This window comes from Elephas maximus, chromosome 22 (assembly GCF_024166365.1).
Source record: "Elephas maximus indicus isolate mEleMax1 chromosome 22, mEleMax1 primary haplotype, whole genome shotgun sequence".
Classification (NCBI taxonomy): domain Eukaryota; kingdom Metazoa; phylum Chordata; class Mammalia; order Proboscidea; family Elephantidae; genus Elephas; species Elephas maximus.
Window position 1 is genome coordinate 12,261,065 of NC_064840.1, and position 16,330 is coordinate 12,277,394.

General features: G+C 43.4%; 1 protein-coding gene across 10 annotated transcripts in view; it reads right to left on the reverse strand.

Annotated features, from left to right (window-relative positions):
* TBX5 (T-box transcription factor 5) overlaps window positions 1–16,330 on the reverse strand; it is a 109,399-nt gene that overhangs the window by 22,701 nt on the left and 70,368 nt on the right. For all 10 annotated transcript variants that reach the window (XM_049865241.1, XM_049865237.1, XM_049865235.1 and 7 more), the window contains one exon: window positions 11,328–11,419. In XM_049865241.1, coding sequence (XP_049721198.1) covers window positions 11,328–11,419 — 92 coding nt within the window. The remainder of the gene's footprint in view (window positions 1–11,327; window positions 11,420–16,330) is intronic.

Below are 16,330 nucleotides of genomic sequence, written 5' to 3' on the forward strand. Positions count from 1 at the left end.
TTTGAGGGACACCAAGAAACCCAAAGACATCTCCCTCCTCTGGCCTTGAGCACACATTCTTTGTGATAACCTTGGTTTGTGGCCTTGGGTCCCGTTGTTAAAGTGCTTGTTGTTATCAGTTACTGTTAAGTCGGCCCCCGACTCACGGTGACCCCGTGCACAATGGATTAAAACACCACCTGGTCCTGTGTCATCCCCATGAATGGTTGTGGATTGGACCATTGAGATCTATTACAGTTTTCATTGGCTGATTTTTGGAAGTAGATCAGCAGGCCTTTCTTCCTAGGCTCTCTTAGTCTGGAAGCCCTGCTGAAACCTGTTCAGCATCATGGTAACACACAAGTCTCCAAGGACGGATGGGTGGTGGCTGCACCTGAAGTGCACTGGCCGGGGATTGAACCCAAGTCTCCACATGGAAGGTGAGAATTCTACCACTGAATAACCAATGAGTGGGTCTCAAATTGGCTGCACCTGGGAAACTTTAAAAGCTCCTGATACCTGTGCCCACCCCCCAGAAAGCCTGATATCATTGTTCTGGGTGCAGCCTGGACATTGTTTTTGTTAGGTGCCGTTGAGTCAGTTCTGACTCATGGCGACCCTAGAACATAGCGACAACAGAACAAACATTGCTGTGTTTGAGCCATTGTTGCAGCCACTGTACCAACCCATCTCATCGAAGATCTTCCTCTTCTTCGCTGAGCCTGGACATTAGAAGTTTCAAAACCTTCCCAGAAGGACGAAGCCTTACCCAAAAGAGTACACACTGCTTAATTCCATTTTTATAAAAGTCTATAACAGACAAAACTACTCTATGGTGGAAAATATCAGAACCTTGATCACATCTGATGGGGAGGCGGAGGCAGGGATTAACCGGAAAGGTATGAGGGGATTTTCTGGGGTGATGGAAATGGATATTTAGATAGGGGTTCAGGTTTCATGGGTATATGGATTTGTCAAAAAGAGAGTGGTGTACTTAATATTTGAACACTTCACTGTATGTAATTTTTATGTAAAATAAAGAATCATAAAGAAAAATTGAATTTTAGTTAATGATGTGCTTGCTAGAGTGTTTAGGAGGTGAAATGTAATGTCTGCAACTTATTTTGAAATGCATTAAAAAAATAGGATGGATGGATGGATGGATGGATGGATGGGTGGGCGGGTAGATGGGTGAGTGGATGGGTGGGTGTATGGGTGAGTGGGTGGGTGGATGGACGGATGGGTGGATGGATGGATGGATGGATGGATGGATGGATGGATGGATGGATGGATGGATGGATGGATGGATGGATGGATGGATGGATGGATGGATGGATGGATGGATGGATGGATGGATGGATGGATGGATGGATGGATGGATGGATGGATGATGGTTGGATGTACAAAGGCATGGATAGATATGCGATAGAGCAAATATATAGCAAAATATTAATTGTAGAATCTAAGCAGTGGGTATATGAGCTTCCCTCTAGTATTCTTCCAAATTTTCTATGTGTCTTAAATTTTATAATAAAATATTGTGGGTATTTCTCTGGATAATTGTAATGTTCAGCCAAAGTTGGGCATTATGTAAACAGTTGTCTTTCTATGCAAACCACTCAGAAGAGGGGCTCTATGTGCAGAAAATAAGGTCATGTGCTCACATACATGTCCTTGCTCATTTTCTGGGGCCATGGGATTATCCAAGTGTGACCAGGAGATACCTCCACCAGAATCACCTCAGGGGACTTATAAATGCATAGTTCCTGGCCCCCACTAAAGCCACTGTCTTAGAATCTCTAAGAGTGAGACCACCAAATCTTCCCTTTTAACAAGCTCCCCCCAGGTAACAGTGACAGCTACCGAAAGACAGAATTCTGATTAAACTTGGATGAATAAGTGGTTTGCTCATAGGCATGTCCCTGAACAACACATGCCAAGGGAGTGAGTGGGGGGAGTAAGGGATAGGGACAGTATTGCAGGTGAGTAGGGAAGGAGGCGCCGTTCTGAGTATCCATGTCCTTGCAGACAACCATGATCAAAGATGGAAGGGAGGAACCTTCAGACAAGCCTCTGCTTCACAGCTTCACCTATGTGGGTTCAGCCTCCCAAACTCAACCCCTCTCTTGTGTGACATACACACAGACTGCCATGGAGGAGACCATGTGGCTAGCCAGAACGACAGCAATAAGTGGGAAGTCCATGCCATCTCCAGAACATTGTCTTAGAAATCAGCTCTCAGTAACTGGATGTTAGTGAGACTGCCTTTAACCACCATCATGAGACTACAGAGCCTTCAGTTTGAAAAAAATGATCACTTGCAGTTATGAGCTAAAAATTCTTTTAAAATCAGGAAGTAAGGGATAGAGACAGAGAAGGTTCAAACCAAAGGATTTTAACCTTTCAGGGGAACAAGAAAAGCCCTGGTGGCATACTGGTTAAGTGCTCAACTGGTAGGCGAAAGGCTGATGGTTCGAACCCACAAGTGGCTCCATGGGAGAAAAGACCAGGCGATCTGCTCCCATAAAGATTATAGCTTAGGAAACCCTATGGGGCAGTTCTACTCTGCCCTATAGGGTTGCTATGAGTCAAAATCGACTCAATGGCACCTAACAACAACAACAGGGATCCAAGATGCCATGAATCCCTTGAAATTGTTGGAATTTTTTAAATCTCTTTATTGTGTGCTGTTCAGAAGTGAGCATCCCTTGCTTTACTTGGATTTTCAAAAGGAAGTCTTAGACCAGATCAAGAAGCCCCTCCTTAGAAGGGCTCTAGTTGAGTGGCTCAAAATCAAGGCCAGCCAAAGCAAGGTATCAGGGTAGCACTTTCTCCCAGTACATCAGCGGCCCACTAAAGGAAAGAGGAAATGCAGGCAGCCCCAGTATTTCCATAAAGATCTCTGAACCCATCACAGTTCCCTGAAAGAGATACAGCCACCAAAAGGTAGCCTCCAGTAAAACCAAACTCATTGCCATCGAGTCAATTCTGACTCATAGCAACCCTACAGGACAGGGTAGAACTGCCCCATAGGGTTTCCAAGGAGCAGCGGGTGGATCCGAACAGCCAACCTTTTGGTTAGCAGCTGTAGCTCTTAAACACTGTGCTACCAGGGCTCCGGTAAAAACCAAAAACCAAACCCATTGCCGCTGAGTCAATTCCAACTCATAGTGGCCCTAGAAAACAAAGTAGAATTGCCCCCACAGGGTCTCTAAGGAGCAGCTGGTGGATTCGAACTGCCGACTGTTTGGTTAGCAGCCAACTCTTAACCATTGCGCCACCAGGGGTCCCAGTAACGCTCCATAAATACTGCTCATAGCCAGAGGATCAGGCATTGTTCATTGCCACTCAGTGCAAAGGGAAGAAATAACTGCCAAGAAGACCTTTGCTGCTCCTTGTTGGAATTCTGGGATTTGTCTGCTGTTACAAGAAGACAAGTGGCAGCCTAGTAGGGGGAAGGGATCTTCTCCATCCTAAAGAAACCAACTTGCAGCCACACCTCTGTCCCTTAACTATCTGTGTGGCCCTGGACAAGCCAGCCTGGCCTCTGGTTTCATGAGGGCAGGGGCTTGGTCTCAACACCTAACAGCAGTCGAGCATCACTCGGGGCCAGACATTGTACTGAGGCCTTCCCTGTGTGCAGTTTTAAAACATGTCTGCACGCTTTTTGGCACTCCTTCTATTTTTTTTTTTTTTTTTCTATTGAGAAGAAGGGTTCTTGTCCCTTCTCACTGAACCTGGGCCGACCTTAGTGAGTCACTTTTAGCCGATAGAACATGGCAGAGGTGATTCGGCATGATACTTGGATCCACGATCAATGCCCATGGAAGCAGCAGTCAAGAAATCGAGTGACGTATTGCACTGGGAAAATCTGCTGCAAAAGACCTCTCTAAAGTGTTAAAAAGCAAAGATGTCATTTTGAGGACTAAGGTGCACCTGGCCCAAGCCATGGTATTTTCAATCACCTCATCTGCGTGTGAAAGCTGGACAAAGAATAAAGAAGACCAAAGAAGAATTGATGCCTTTGAATTATAGTGTTGGTGAAGAATATTGAATATACCACGGACAGCCAGAAAATGGACAAATCTGTCCTGGAAGAAGTACTGCCAGAACTTAGAGGCGAGGATGGTGAGACTTTGTCTCACGTACTTTGGACACGTTATCAGGAGAGACAAGTCCCTGGAGAAGGATATCATGCTTGGTAAATTAGAGGGTCAGCGAAAAAGAGGAAGACCTTCAATGAGATGCACTGACACACTGGCTGCAACGATGGGCTCAAGTATAACAATGATTGTGAAGATGGTGCAGGACCGGGCAGTGTTTCATTCTGTTGTACATAGGGTCACTGTGAATCGCAACCGACTTGGCGGCACCTAACAACAGCAAGGCGGGCCAGAAAGAAAGTCCTGGTGATCTACTTCCGAAAACCAGCCAGTAAAAACCTTAGAGATCACAATAATCTGATCCACAACCCATCTTGGGGATGGCGCAAGACGGGGCAGCATTTTGTTCCATGGTGCGCGGGGCTGCCACGAGTCTGTGGGCGACTTAACGGCAGCTTCAACGACAACAACAGACTATTTTCAGCAGCAGTGAAGCTCCTAAACACTTGTGACTAGAATGCACTTTCCTGTGTCATTTCTCAAACTTCTTTCAAGTACACATTACCTTGATGATCACCAAATCTTCATACCAGCTTACTTCTGTTCAGTTCATATCTCCCCTTTAATTAACTCTCTTCCCTCTTGCCTGCCTTCTTTCCTCCCTTCTGTCCTTCCTTCGAATTTAGTCTCCTTCTAAGCAATTACATCTACGAAATCACACATCTCGTGTGTTCATGTGTCCAGGTACCAGGTAAAATCATCTCATTTGTCGCCAGTGTAGTAGTACTGAAACTTGGGAAACATTGGCTTGGGAGTAAGATTGTTTTAATCTACATATTACCCTTTCTAAATAACCCTGACACATACTTTGATCAGTCTGCTAAAAACCAAAGAAACCAAACCCATTGCCTTTGGGTCGATTCCCATTCATGGCAACCCCATCTGTTATAAAGTAGAATTGCTCCATAGGGTTTTATTAGCTGTAATCCTAAAAAAGCAGATCATTGGGCCTTTCTTCTGTGGACCCACTGGGTAGGGTCAAACCATCAACCTTTAGATTAGTAGCCAAGTGCAGACAGTTTGCGCCACCGGAGATAGAATTTTTAAATTATTTTGTTTTGTTTTCTTCTCTGTGCTTTTCTGTACCTCTCTCGGTTTTACGATAAACACTTACTTGCTTTTGTAACTAGAAACCATAAATGAATGTTGGAAAATAACTAAAACATCATCTGCATTTTCTAAACATGGAGAGTGGGGTGAAGAGAGATTGTGGGGAGCATGCCCAGACATTCCCCAAGCTAATCCATGAGTGGGAACCATGGTGGCGTAGTGGTTAAGAGCTATGGCTGCTAACCAAAAAGTCGGCAGTTTGAATCCCCCAGGCTCTCCTTGGAAACTCTATGGGGCAGTTCTACTCTGTCCTATAGGGTCACGAGTTATGTCCGTGGATAACTGTGAGTTAATGCTTAGCTACTCTGTAACCCCACCCTCCCCTCCTTCTTCCGTTTGTTGGAGACGAAGGAAACTTCATCCCCACCCCTCCATCCCCACTTTTCTCCCCAAGCCAGCTGTCACGGGGTGTGTGTAGGACAGGAAACAGGATTACAAGATTGACAGTGAGTCTGCCGTTTCAGCCTGGCTGTTATCACAGCAGACCCCTGAGAGCCATGGTCCTCACTTGTCACTACTGACTGCAACCTGGTGGCTGAGGACATGGTCCAGAATATTCTGAACTAGGGCCACAGTGGAAATAATAGGCAGTTTTCCCCCAAATCAGGTAAATTTTATTGTGCATGTACTAGGAACCAAGCCCTCTTCAGGCATTTGCTCATGTAATTTTTACCACAACCCTAGAAAGTAGAGGCTAGTTTTATGCCCATTCTACAAATGGGGATACTGAGTATCCATAAGGGTAAGTCACTTGCCCAAGGTCACATGCCAAAAGATGGCCAAGCTAGGATGGAAACCCACGTTTGTCTGACTCCAGAGCCTTCTATCTGAGCCACTCAGGTTCACTTCTACTACTGCCCAAAGGTCATTTCTAGAAAAGGGGGCAGATGACCCCGTCCACTCCCCTCACCTGGCCAGTGGCTAAGTTCAGGCTTCTGGTTCCTTAATGCAACCTTAACATGGCTACGAAGATACAAGTGGTTCTAAAGCTGGAAGTTTTGATCCAACATGTCACTTGCTGAGTGCCTACTGATTACCAGGAGTCCCCGAGGGTAGCACAGATGGTTAAGCACTCAACTACTACTCGAAAAGTTGGTGGCTCGAACCAACCCAGAGGCACCTCAGAAGACAGTCCTAGCGATCTGCTTCCAAAAGGTCACAGCCTTGAAAACCCTCTGGAACACCGTTCTACTCTGACACACAGGTTAGGAAGTAGAATCAATAGGACGTGGCAACTGATTAAGTTGGAGGTAGAGGGAAGTGATCCGTGATACCTTAAATGCATTATCCCATCTGCTCTTGACCTTGTGGGGAGAAAACCAAAAACCAAACCCAGTGCCGTCGAGTCAATTCCGACTCATAGTGACCCTATAGGACAGAGTAGAAATGCCCCATAGAGTTTCCAAGGAGCACCTGGCGGATTTGAACTGACGACCCTTTGGTTAGCAGATGTAGCACTTAACCACTACGCCACCAGGGTTTATGTGGGGAGAAGCAGGCATGAATAAATAAACTCATGGACACCAGGCTTGAAAAGCGTGATTTGCCTCCTGCTCCTTTACCTATAGAAGGATGTGACCTTTACCTGCAGAAACTGAACAGACTGGAGCTTTAACAATGACTAAGCTGACGAGGTTATAAATAACCATCGAAATCAGAATGGGATGGAATTTTGAACACTGCAGGAATAAAACTTGGTGCTCCGAGCCTAGGGCCACAAATAATTTGACCCTTCTCAGCTAAGATGTGATGTTTGCTTCTGCTGACGATACGGCTAAATCAAACTCCAACTTAATAAGCCGAAAGCCAACATTTTTTTAAAATAATAATTTAAGAACTTGGTTATTTTAGCCACAAGAGCGTCTTAGGTATGAACTGAATTGTGCTTGCCCAAAATATGTGCTGGAATCCCAATCCCTATTTTAATTAAATGCAATGTAGTCACCTTCCATAAAGCAAACTAATGTAACGTAATCAATCAGTTGAGGTCACACCAGTGTAAGGTGGATCCTAAACCTAATCACTTCTGAATTATAAAAAGAACAGCATAGACACAGAGATGCACACTGAGATGGGGAAGACAGAGACCCTCTGAGGACTACAGAGCCAGATGAATCTAAAAGCCCAGGAAAGCCAAGGACTGCTGGCTACCGGAAGCTGAAATAGACAAAGAAGGACCTCTCCCTAGAGCCACATTCTGAATACGGACTTCTAGACTCCTAAACTGTGAGAAAATAAGTTTCTGTTCTTTACAGCCATCACTTGTGGTATTTCTCTCATAGCACCCTAGGAACAGACCATCAATTGCTCATATGCAAGTTCAAGGTTCAAGTTGAAGCTGAAGAAAATCAGAGCAAGTCCAAAAAAAGAAAACCAAACCCATCATTCCTGAGTCAATTCCGTCTCATAGCAACCCTACAGAACAGGGTAGAGCTGCCCCATAGGGTTTCCAAGGAGCAGCTGGTGAATTCGAACTGCCGACCGTATGGTTAGCAGCTGAACGCCTAATCACAGCACCACCAGGGCTCCGGAGCAAGTCCACAAGACCCAAAATATGACCTTGAGTATATCCCACCTGAAGTTAGAGACATCTCAAGACTAGATCTGACACACTGAACACTAATGACTGAAAACCAGACGAATTGTGGAATGACATCAAGGACATGATGTATGAAGAAAGCAAAAAGTCATTAAAAAGACAGGAAAGAAAGAAAAGACCAAAATGGATGTCAGAAGAGACTCTGAAACTAACTTGCTGTTGAACATTGAGTAGCTAAAGCGAAAAGAAGAAATGATGAAATAAAAGAACTGAACAGAAGATTTCAAAGGGCGGCTTGATAAGACAAAGTAAAGTATCATAATGAAATATGCAAAGACCTGGAATTAGAAAACCGAAACGGAAGAACATGCTTGGCATTTCTGAAGCTGAAAGATCTGAAGGGGAAATTCAACCTTCAAGTTGCAATACTGAAGAATCCTATGGGCAAAAACATTAAATGATGCAGGAAGCGTCAAAAGAAGACGGAAGGAATACACAATCACTGTACCCAAAAGAATTGGTCGACATTCAGCCATTTCAGGAGGGAGCATATGATCAAGAACCAATGATACTGAAGGAAGAAGTCCAAGATGCACTGAAGGCACTGGCAGAAAACAAGGCTCCGGGAATAGAAGGAATACCAGTTGAAATGTTTCAACAAACGGATGCAGCGCTTGAGGCACTCGCTCATCTATGCCAAAGAAAGGTGATCCAACAGGATGTGGAAATTATCGAACAATGTCATTAATATCATACATAAGTAAAATTTTGCTGAAGATCATTCAAAAGCTGTTGCAGCAGTACATTGACAGGAAACTGCCAGATATTCCAGCCTGATTCAGGAGAGGATGTGGACAAGGGTTATCATTGCTGACGTCAGATGGATCTTGCCTCAGAGCAGAGAATACCTGTGTTTTATTGACTATGCAAAGGCATTCGACTGTGTGGATCACAACAAATTATGGATACCATTGTGAAGAATGGGAATTTCAGAACACTTAATCGTGCTTATGAGGAAACAGTACACAGACCAAGAGGCAGTTGTTTGAGCAGAACAAGGGGATACAGGATGGTTTAAGGTCAGGAAAGGTGTGCATCAGGGTTGTATCCTTTTACCACAGTTATTCAATCTGTCTGCTGAGCAAATAATCCAAGAAGATGGACTATGTGAAGAAGAATGCAGCATCAGGATTGGAGGAAAGACTCATTAACAACCTATGATATGCAGATGACACAACCTTGCTTGCTGAAAGTGAAGAGGACTTGAAGCACTTACTGATAAAGATCAAAGTTACAGACCTCAATATAAAGAAAACAAAAATCCTCACAACTGGACCAATAAACAACATGATAAACACACCTGAAGAGTGCCGGTACGTGCACACACCTGAAGAGAACGTCACAGTTATTTTTAACAAGCATGCCAAATTAGATCTGGTAACCCTGCTGTCTAAAAACAATTTCCACCGCAAGTATTTCTAAAAATTTCTAAAGCCACTGTTAAAACCACAAAACTGCTGCCTTTCTCTCTTCTTCTTTCTTCCATCTCTTGTCTTTTTTGGAATGATTATGTCCATCTGCTTGAGTCTCCCTTTTCATGCCTTCCAGAAAGGCCAAAGGAAAACATCCTAAATAACCTGTCTTTATTTGGAAACACTAAACTCACCAAAAGGATCCCTGGTGGGGCAGTGGTTAAGTGCTCAGCTGCTAATCAAAAGGTCAGCAGTTTAAACCCACCAGCCGCTCCGCTCCACGGGAGAAAGATGTGGCAGGCAGTCTGCCTCTGTAAAGATTACCGCCTCGGAAACCCTATAGGGCAGTTTTACTCTGCCCTATAGGGTTGCTATGAGTCGGAACCCACTTGAAGGCAATGGTTTTTTTGTTTTGTTTTGTTTTTGGATTAAACCCACCAAAAGGGGGGAAAAAAAATGAAAAGGGATCAAGATGTATTTCTAATTCTCTTGCCATCTGGTAAATTATTTTGGAAGCCTGTGAAGAGACAGAGAGGATGCCTGACAAAATTGGCAATGCTTGTACAATCCTGTCCAATCGGACCAAATTCCCATTTGCTAGAGTCCCTTCTATTCATCATATCAGCGACTGTGACCACAGGATATGTAAAAATACCAAGGAGTTTTTAGCACCCACTTCCAATCTCCCAGTGCCCTGGAAAACACATGGTGTTACGTCTGTCTGTATTTTACCCCCACGAAATCAAGTCATTAACTTCCTTTTCATTTACCAAGAGCAGTTGCCAAAAAAAAAAACCTTTCATCACTTGTGGCTCTGGGGAAGAAAGAGAGGGGGACTTCAAGAGGAAGAGAGAAGGGGCTTGACAAAGACAAAGGAAGAGAGAGGAGGCTTCACTGAAGGCAAAGGAATAGAGAGTTGGTTTCATGAAGATAAAGGAAGAAAGAAGGGGCTTGACAAAAGGAAAGGAAGAGAAGAAGCAAAGAAAAAAGAGAGAGTGGTAAATTTTGTGGTCTGGGCAGGCGGAGGAAACCCTGGTGTCGTAGTGGTTAAGTGCTACGGCTGCTAACCAAACGGTCGGCAGTTCAAATCCACCAGGCACTCCTTGGAAACTCTATGGGGCAGTTCTACTCTGTCCTATAGGGTCGCTATGAGTCTGAATTGACTCAACGGCACTGGGTTCGATTTGGTTTGGACAGGTGGAGATCACCAAACTCCCTTGCACCTTTCTCATTCCTAGAAGATATACTCTCCAGGTTGTCTGATAGGGCAAACCCCAGGTGACGATTATCAGAAAGTTGGCTTGGAATGAGATCTTCATCCTCAACTGCCTCTTTCTTGATGGGTAACAGGGCCCCTTGCTCTGATGCCTGGCGTTCTACAGCCAAGAAGGCTGATGGATGGAGGCACTAGATTGTTACTGGTTCACCTGCCCTGTGTGAACAGGAGTGGGGGATGGGAAGGACCCCTGGTGCTGCAACAGTTAAGCACTTGGCTCCTAACCAAATCCTGGCTGTTTAAACCCGCCCAATGGTTCTCTGGGGGAAAGACTTGGTGATCTGCTTCCATAAAGCCTAGAAAACCCTATGGGGCAGTCCTACTCTGTCACTATGAGTTGAAAATTGACTTGATGGCAACTAACAACAATAAAGATGTTCCAGGTTCTACACTAGGTGTCTTATACGCGTTCCCTCATTTGATCCTGGCAAGAACCCCATTTCACTGGAACGATTAAACTTACTCGTTGCCATTGAGTCCATCCCAACTCATATCCACCTTATAGGACAGAACAGAACTGCCCCATAGGATCTCCAAGGAGTGGCTGGTGGATTTTGAACTGTCAATCTTTTGGTTAGCAGCCAAGTTCTTAACCACTGCTTGAACTTAGAGATGAGCACATTGAGGCTCAGAGAGGTTAATCAACTTGCCCCAGATCACATAGCCAAGAAGAAGTAAAGCTGAGCTTTAAACCCAGGTCGACCCTATCGTAAAGCTCTCGCCAACTAACTTATACTTGACAATAGGGAGTGATACGGAGCGGGGAGTCTAGGAACCCATTTTCTTACCTCTGCATTCGTGACATTCTGTGTAACTCCATGTCATCGCTGCCCCGGAATCCTTTGGCAAAGGGATTATTCTCGATCTTTAATTGGGTGATCTGAAGGAAGAAGAGAACAATGATGTTCACTTGATTGCTACAAGATGACCCCGGGACATGAGTACGTAATAGCGGTCACAGAAACCCAACTTCTGGCAACCCAAAGAAGCAAATTAAGCCAGTCACGTCAACAGGATTCACCACTTCACTGGAGTGAAGGCTTTGAAAAATGTCCTTCATCAGACTGCTTTTAAAAGGGGAGGGGGGGAAAGCTGGATTTGGTTTGCTCGTTAATTGGATGCGTGCACTTGAATCACTCCAGCCATGTTAGGTATTTTGGTTTTTTCTTTAATCCTGGCATTTTGTGTTTCAAACACAACGAGGCCTCCACACTTGGTCCCTCCTCCCCTTTGGAAAGTTGTGTATGTTGGCGTGGTGGTTTCATGTCTGAAGTGTGGTAATGTCCATTGGAAAGGGTCAGTCTAGCCACCTATTTCTGGAGAAAACACGTTCTGGTTATTGTTTCCAAATACCCCGGCTTGTCTCATAGCTCACTTCATAGTTTCATAGATAGTCTGCCAGCTCAGGTGGGAAATGGAGCCTAATAAACACCAGGAAATGCATATATATATGTCCTTGTCAGGTGCCGTTGAGTCGGTTCCAACTCACAGCTACCCCATGTACAACAGGACAAAACACTACCCGGTCCTGCCCATCCTTACAATCGTTGCTACGTTTGAGCCCATTGTTGCAGCCACCGTGTCAGTCCATCTGGTTGAGGGTCTTCCTCTTTTTCACTGACTCTACTTAACCAAGCATGGTTAATACTCGCATGAGTACTTAATGTAGAAATATTCGTGTAGTATTTCTAAACCCATTTTTAAAACCAGGGCTCCATATAAAGCCAAAATCCAAAAAATAATAATAATAATTTAAGAACTTAGTTATTTTAGCCACAAAAGTAACTTACTAACCCACTGCTATGGATTGAATTGTGTACCCCCAAAATATGGTGGCACAATGGTTAAGCGCTTGACTGCCAACCGAAAATCAACTTGATGGCATCTAACGACGACAACTATATGTATGCATACACACATACATACATATATACACATAGCTATAGATTGAAAAAACAAACCCACTGCCATCGAGTAGATTCCAATTCATAGCGACCCTATAGGACAGAGAAAAACTGCCCCATACCGTTTCCAAGGAGCAGCTGGTGGATTCGAACTGCTGACCCTCACTCACACACTCTCTCTCTCTCTATATACAATTATAACATATATAATAGCTATCACCCAACTCCCAAACTCTACAATTTCCTAAACAAGGAAGATCAAACCCTCTCCTTGGGACATCTGCATTGCAATGAACAAAGCTTAGGAACAGAACAGGGGTTTCTGAATCTTTTGGTTTAAGACTCAGACCTTTAACAGAAACCACCAGCACACATGGTATTAGCAGGAGTGTGCAGGAGCAGACCCAGGTGACAGAATGCATCCACATGGAGTTCGTACACCATGTATGTACTGTGAACTTCATGTGCTACAAGTGTTCCCTAAAAGTCAAGTGTAAATGGAATTTTCGTATATTGAATCGCTTTAGAGGCCCAGGACAGCATTAATCATGTTTTAGTCATTCAAGACTCATCTTTTCAATCACTGTTATATCTATCTAGCACCTGTGCACTGATTTGCTTAGCACTACTGTTGAAATCAAACTACTTTTTACTTAAACTCTTTCACACAGAAATATTGTATCATCTCTATATTGGACAACCTAGAATCACTTGCTATTCAATAAAAAGAAAATGATACCAAATTTTCAAATATGGAAATCTTGGACATTTTAAGTATATTAAATTTTCTCTACTGGTCTCTGGAGGAAGCTCTACACCCAAAACTTGCTTTTTCTTTGTGGCAAAGGGAGATGAGAAGCTTTTAGGAAGGTATTTAACACAATGGAGCACAAACAGTTAACGTGTTTACTGCTAATCAAAAGGTTGGAGGTTCAAGTCCACCCAGAGGTGCCTTGGAAGAAAGGCCTGGCAATCTGCTTCTGAAAGATCAGCCACTGAAAACCCTACGGAGCACAGTTCTACTCTGACACACATGGGGTTTCCAAGAGTAAGAGTCAATTCGATGGCAACTGCATGTAGTACTGAGTTAAGACCCCTGAGAGAAGAATAAAAAGATAATTGAAAAGAGAATCACTTTCTCTCTGCGATTCCACCATATTCGAGTACCCCCAAAGTCATCTCATTGACCACCAGCAGTACAGTTCTAGACTTTGAGAACCTGTGTAGAATGGGAGTTAATGCATGTACCCCATAAACTTGTCCATTTGTGAGGGAGGCGTTCCAGCATATTCTGTGTTTTGGAAGAGATGGCTGAGAAGGTTTCCTTCTAACCCCAAGATTCCATGATAAACATAAAATTACTATATGTACGCATATGTGTGTATATTCACAATAGAAATACATGTATAATTAACTTTTTAAAAAATACATCTGTGGGTATGCGTGTATACATACACCCTCTCTCTGTTCATTTAGTTTTATGGACTCATTCCTGCAGGTTTGAGTCTGTCTGGGCTCTTCAGAATGAATAGAAAAGTCTTTAAAATTCTTCTGAAAGACAGTCTTAATAATGCATATTCCTGAGTCCAGTTCTATTTTAAGAGTCTAAAAGTCTATCACCTAATGGAATCTGCCTTTCCCACTAGGGTTTCTGGGGAAATAAAATACAACTCAATTAACCATAAGTCTTTTTTAATAAAATTCTCAAAATTTAGGTAAAAATTCTCAAATTTTAAGTAAAAATTAGATCACGTAAAAAGGGGTGGATGTTACTTCGCCACAAAGAGAAATGAAGTCCTGCTACATGACACAACATGGACGAACCTTGAAAACGTTACGCTGAGTGAAATGAGTTGGTCACGGGGGCAAATATTGTATGATCCCATTTATATGAAATAGGCAACTGCATAAACAGCAAAGCCTATTAATGGTTAATGGGAGGCAGGAAGGGGTAGAAGTGGACTCATTGATTAGGGGGCACTAAATTCTGTGGAAACCCCCATGGTGGTTAAGACCTACGGCTGCTAACCAAAAGGTCAGCAGTTCAAATCCACCAGGAGCTTCTTGGAAACTCTATGGGGCAGTTCTACTCTGTTCTATAGGGCCGCGATGAGTCGGAATTGGCTCAATGGCAATGGATTTTTTTTTTTTAAGTTTCTGTTGGAGCCCTGGTGGTGCAGTGTTAAGAGCTATGGCCACTAACCAAAAGGTTGGCAGTTTGAATCCACCAGCCGCTCCTCAGAAGTGCTATGGGTTTCTGTTAACACTGATAACATGATAAATATAATCCATGTCATGGAATTATACACATAAAAATTGTTGAACTGGCAAATGTTTTGTTATATATTTTTACTACAATAAAAAAAAGAGCAGGAACCCGGCCCTTCCCCCCACCCCGCCACAGTCACTGAAGCAGGTCCCCAGAAACATTAAAGAGAATGAAGGTGAGGCATCAGGCTGAATTATCACCTTGTTTTTTCATGATGTCACTGCCCCACCAGGAGTTCATGACAAAAAACTGCCCCAAGGAAAAAACAAAAAGAATGTAGGCTTTGACAGATGTTTTTTATCAGCTAAAACCATTTGCTCAAACCCATTGCTTATACCTCAGACAAGTTTTCTACTACCTACCTAGTTCTCGCGCTTATCACCATAGCTTTCAAAAATTGGATTGGATATGATAAGCACAGTTTGCTATATACTCTATTTTTACACAAATAATATGCACCTTCTACATTTGTTTACCAGCCACACCCTCCTCCCCACGAGATATTTTCATCATCACCGCTATGCCAATTTTTTTAACATGTTGCTGTAAAAAAAAAAAAAAAGCATAGCGAGTTTACAAAAACACCTCAAGGGGGGAAGCTGTGGTTAGCAAACAAACGTAGAAAGCGTGCATTATTTGTGTAAACACAGGAAAACACTTAGCTGAGCTGATCTTCCATATATCTTACTGTGTAGACTGAGCATATATGTTTACAACCAAAAAGCTACGTGTTGTCAAGTCAACCTCAGCCTATGGACACGGAGTAGAACTGTGCTCCATAGGGTTTTCAAATGGCTGATTTTTTTGGAAATAGATGACCATGGCTTTTTTCCAAGGTGCCTCTGTGTAGGCTTGAGCCTCCAAACTTTAATTATATGCACCACCCAGGGACTCCACATATGTCTACAGGACATAAGAATCACCCTTGAGAAATGTTAACATACAAGCTTATCTGCAGGTAAAAAAGTCAGTTTGACTTTGTTTACACCCAGTCACATACGAAAACCCTGTCTATGGAATTCCCTCTTAACATGCTGTGTGTTAGCTCATAAGTACCCAAACTGATACACCTGGGTGTCGAAGTTCTTCCAAAGGGCCCCACTGAAGCCACCTCTATGTGCCATACAAATATACTCCCCTCAAATCACCACAAAACTGGATATCCGGAAGTGGGGGAAGGGAGAGCTAGGGGTGGGAGAAAGCAAATATAAATACCAGTTCCAACCGGTGAGACAGAGGTTGTAAAAATTAATGAGAATAATTGTTGTGAATTCTTGCTTTTGGGGGGGAAAAAAACCTCTCATGAGGGCCAAAAATCTTAATTATTTCTCTCTATTAGGGGTTCATTTCCTGGTCCCAACCAGAAAGCTCATACCTCATAAATATAGGCTCCCTCCACAATGATTTAAGCAGGAGTAAAATGCCATTTAATGGCAATGTCAGCTAATACCGGGGGACAGACATGTTCGCATACACAGCCATTGTTGCAAGAGCAGAGAAATGCAATGCCCACGTGACCTTTTTTATAACACCTAAATATTTCTAGGGATTTCTATGGGAGCTGCTGACAACCGCAGCGTCAACCTCACAAAAACGTGTTTCACAGAGTGAGCATCGC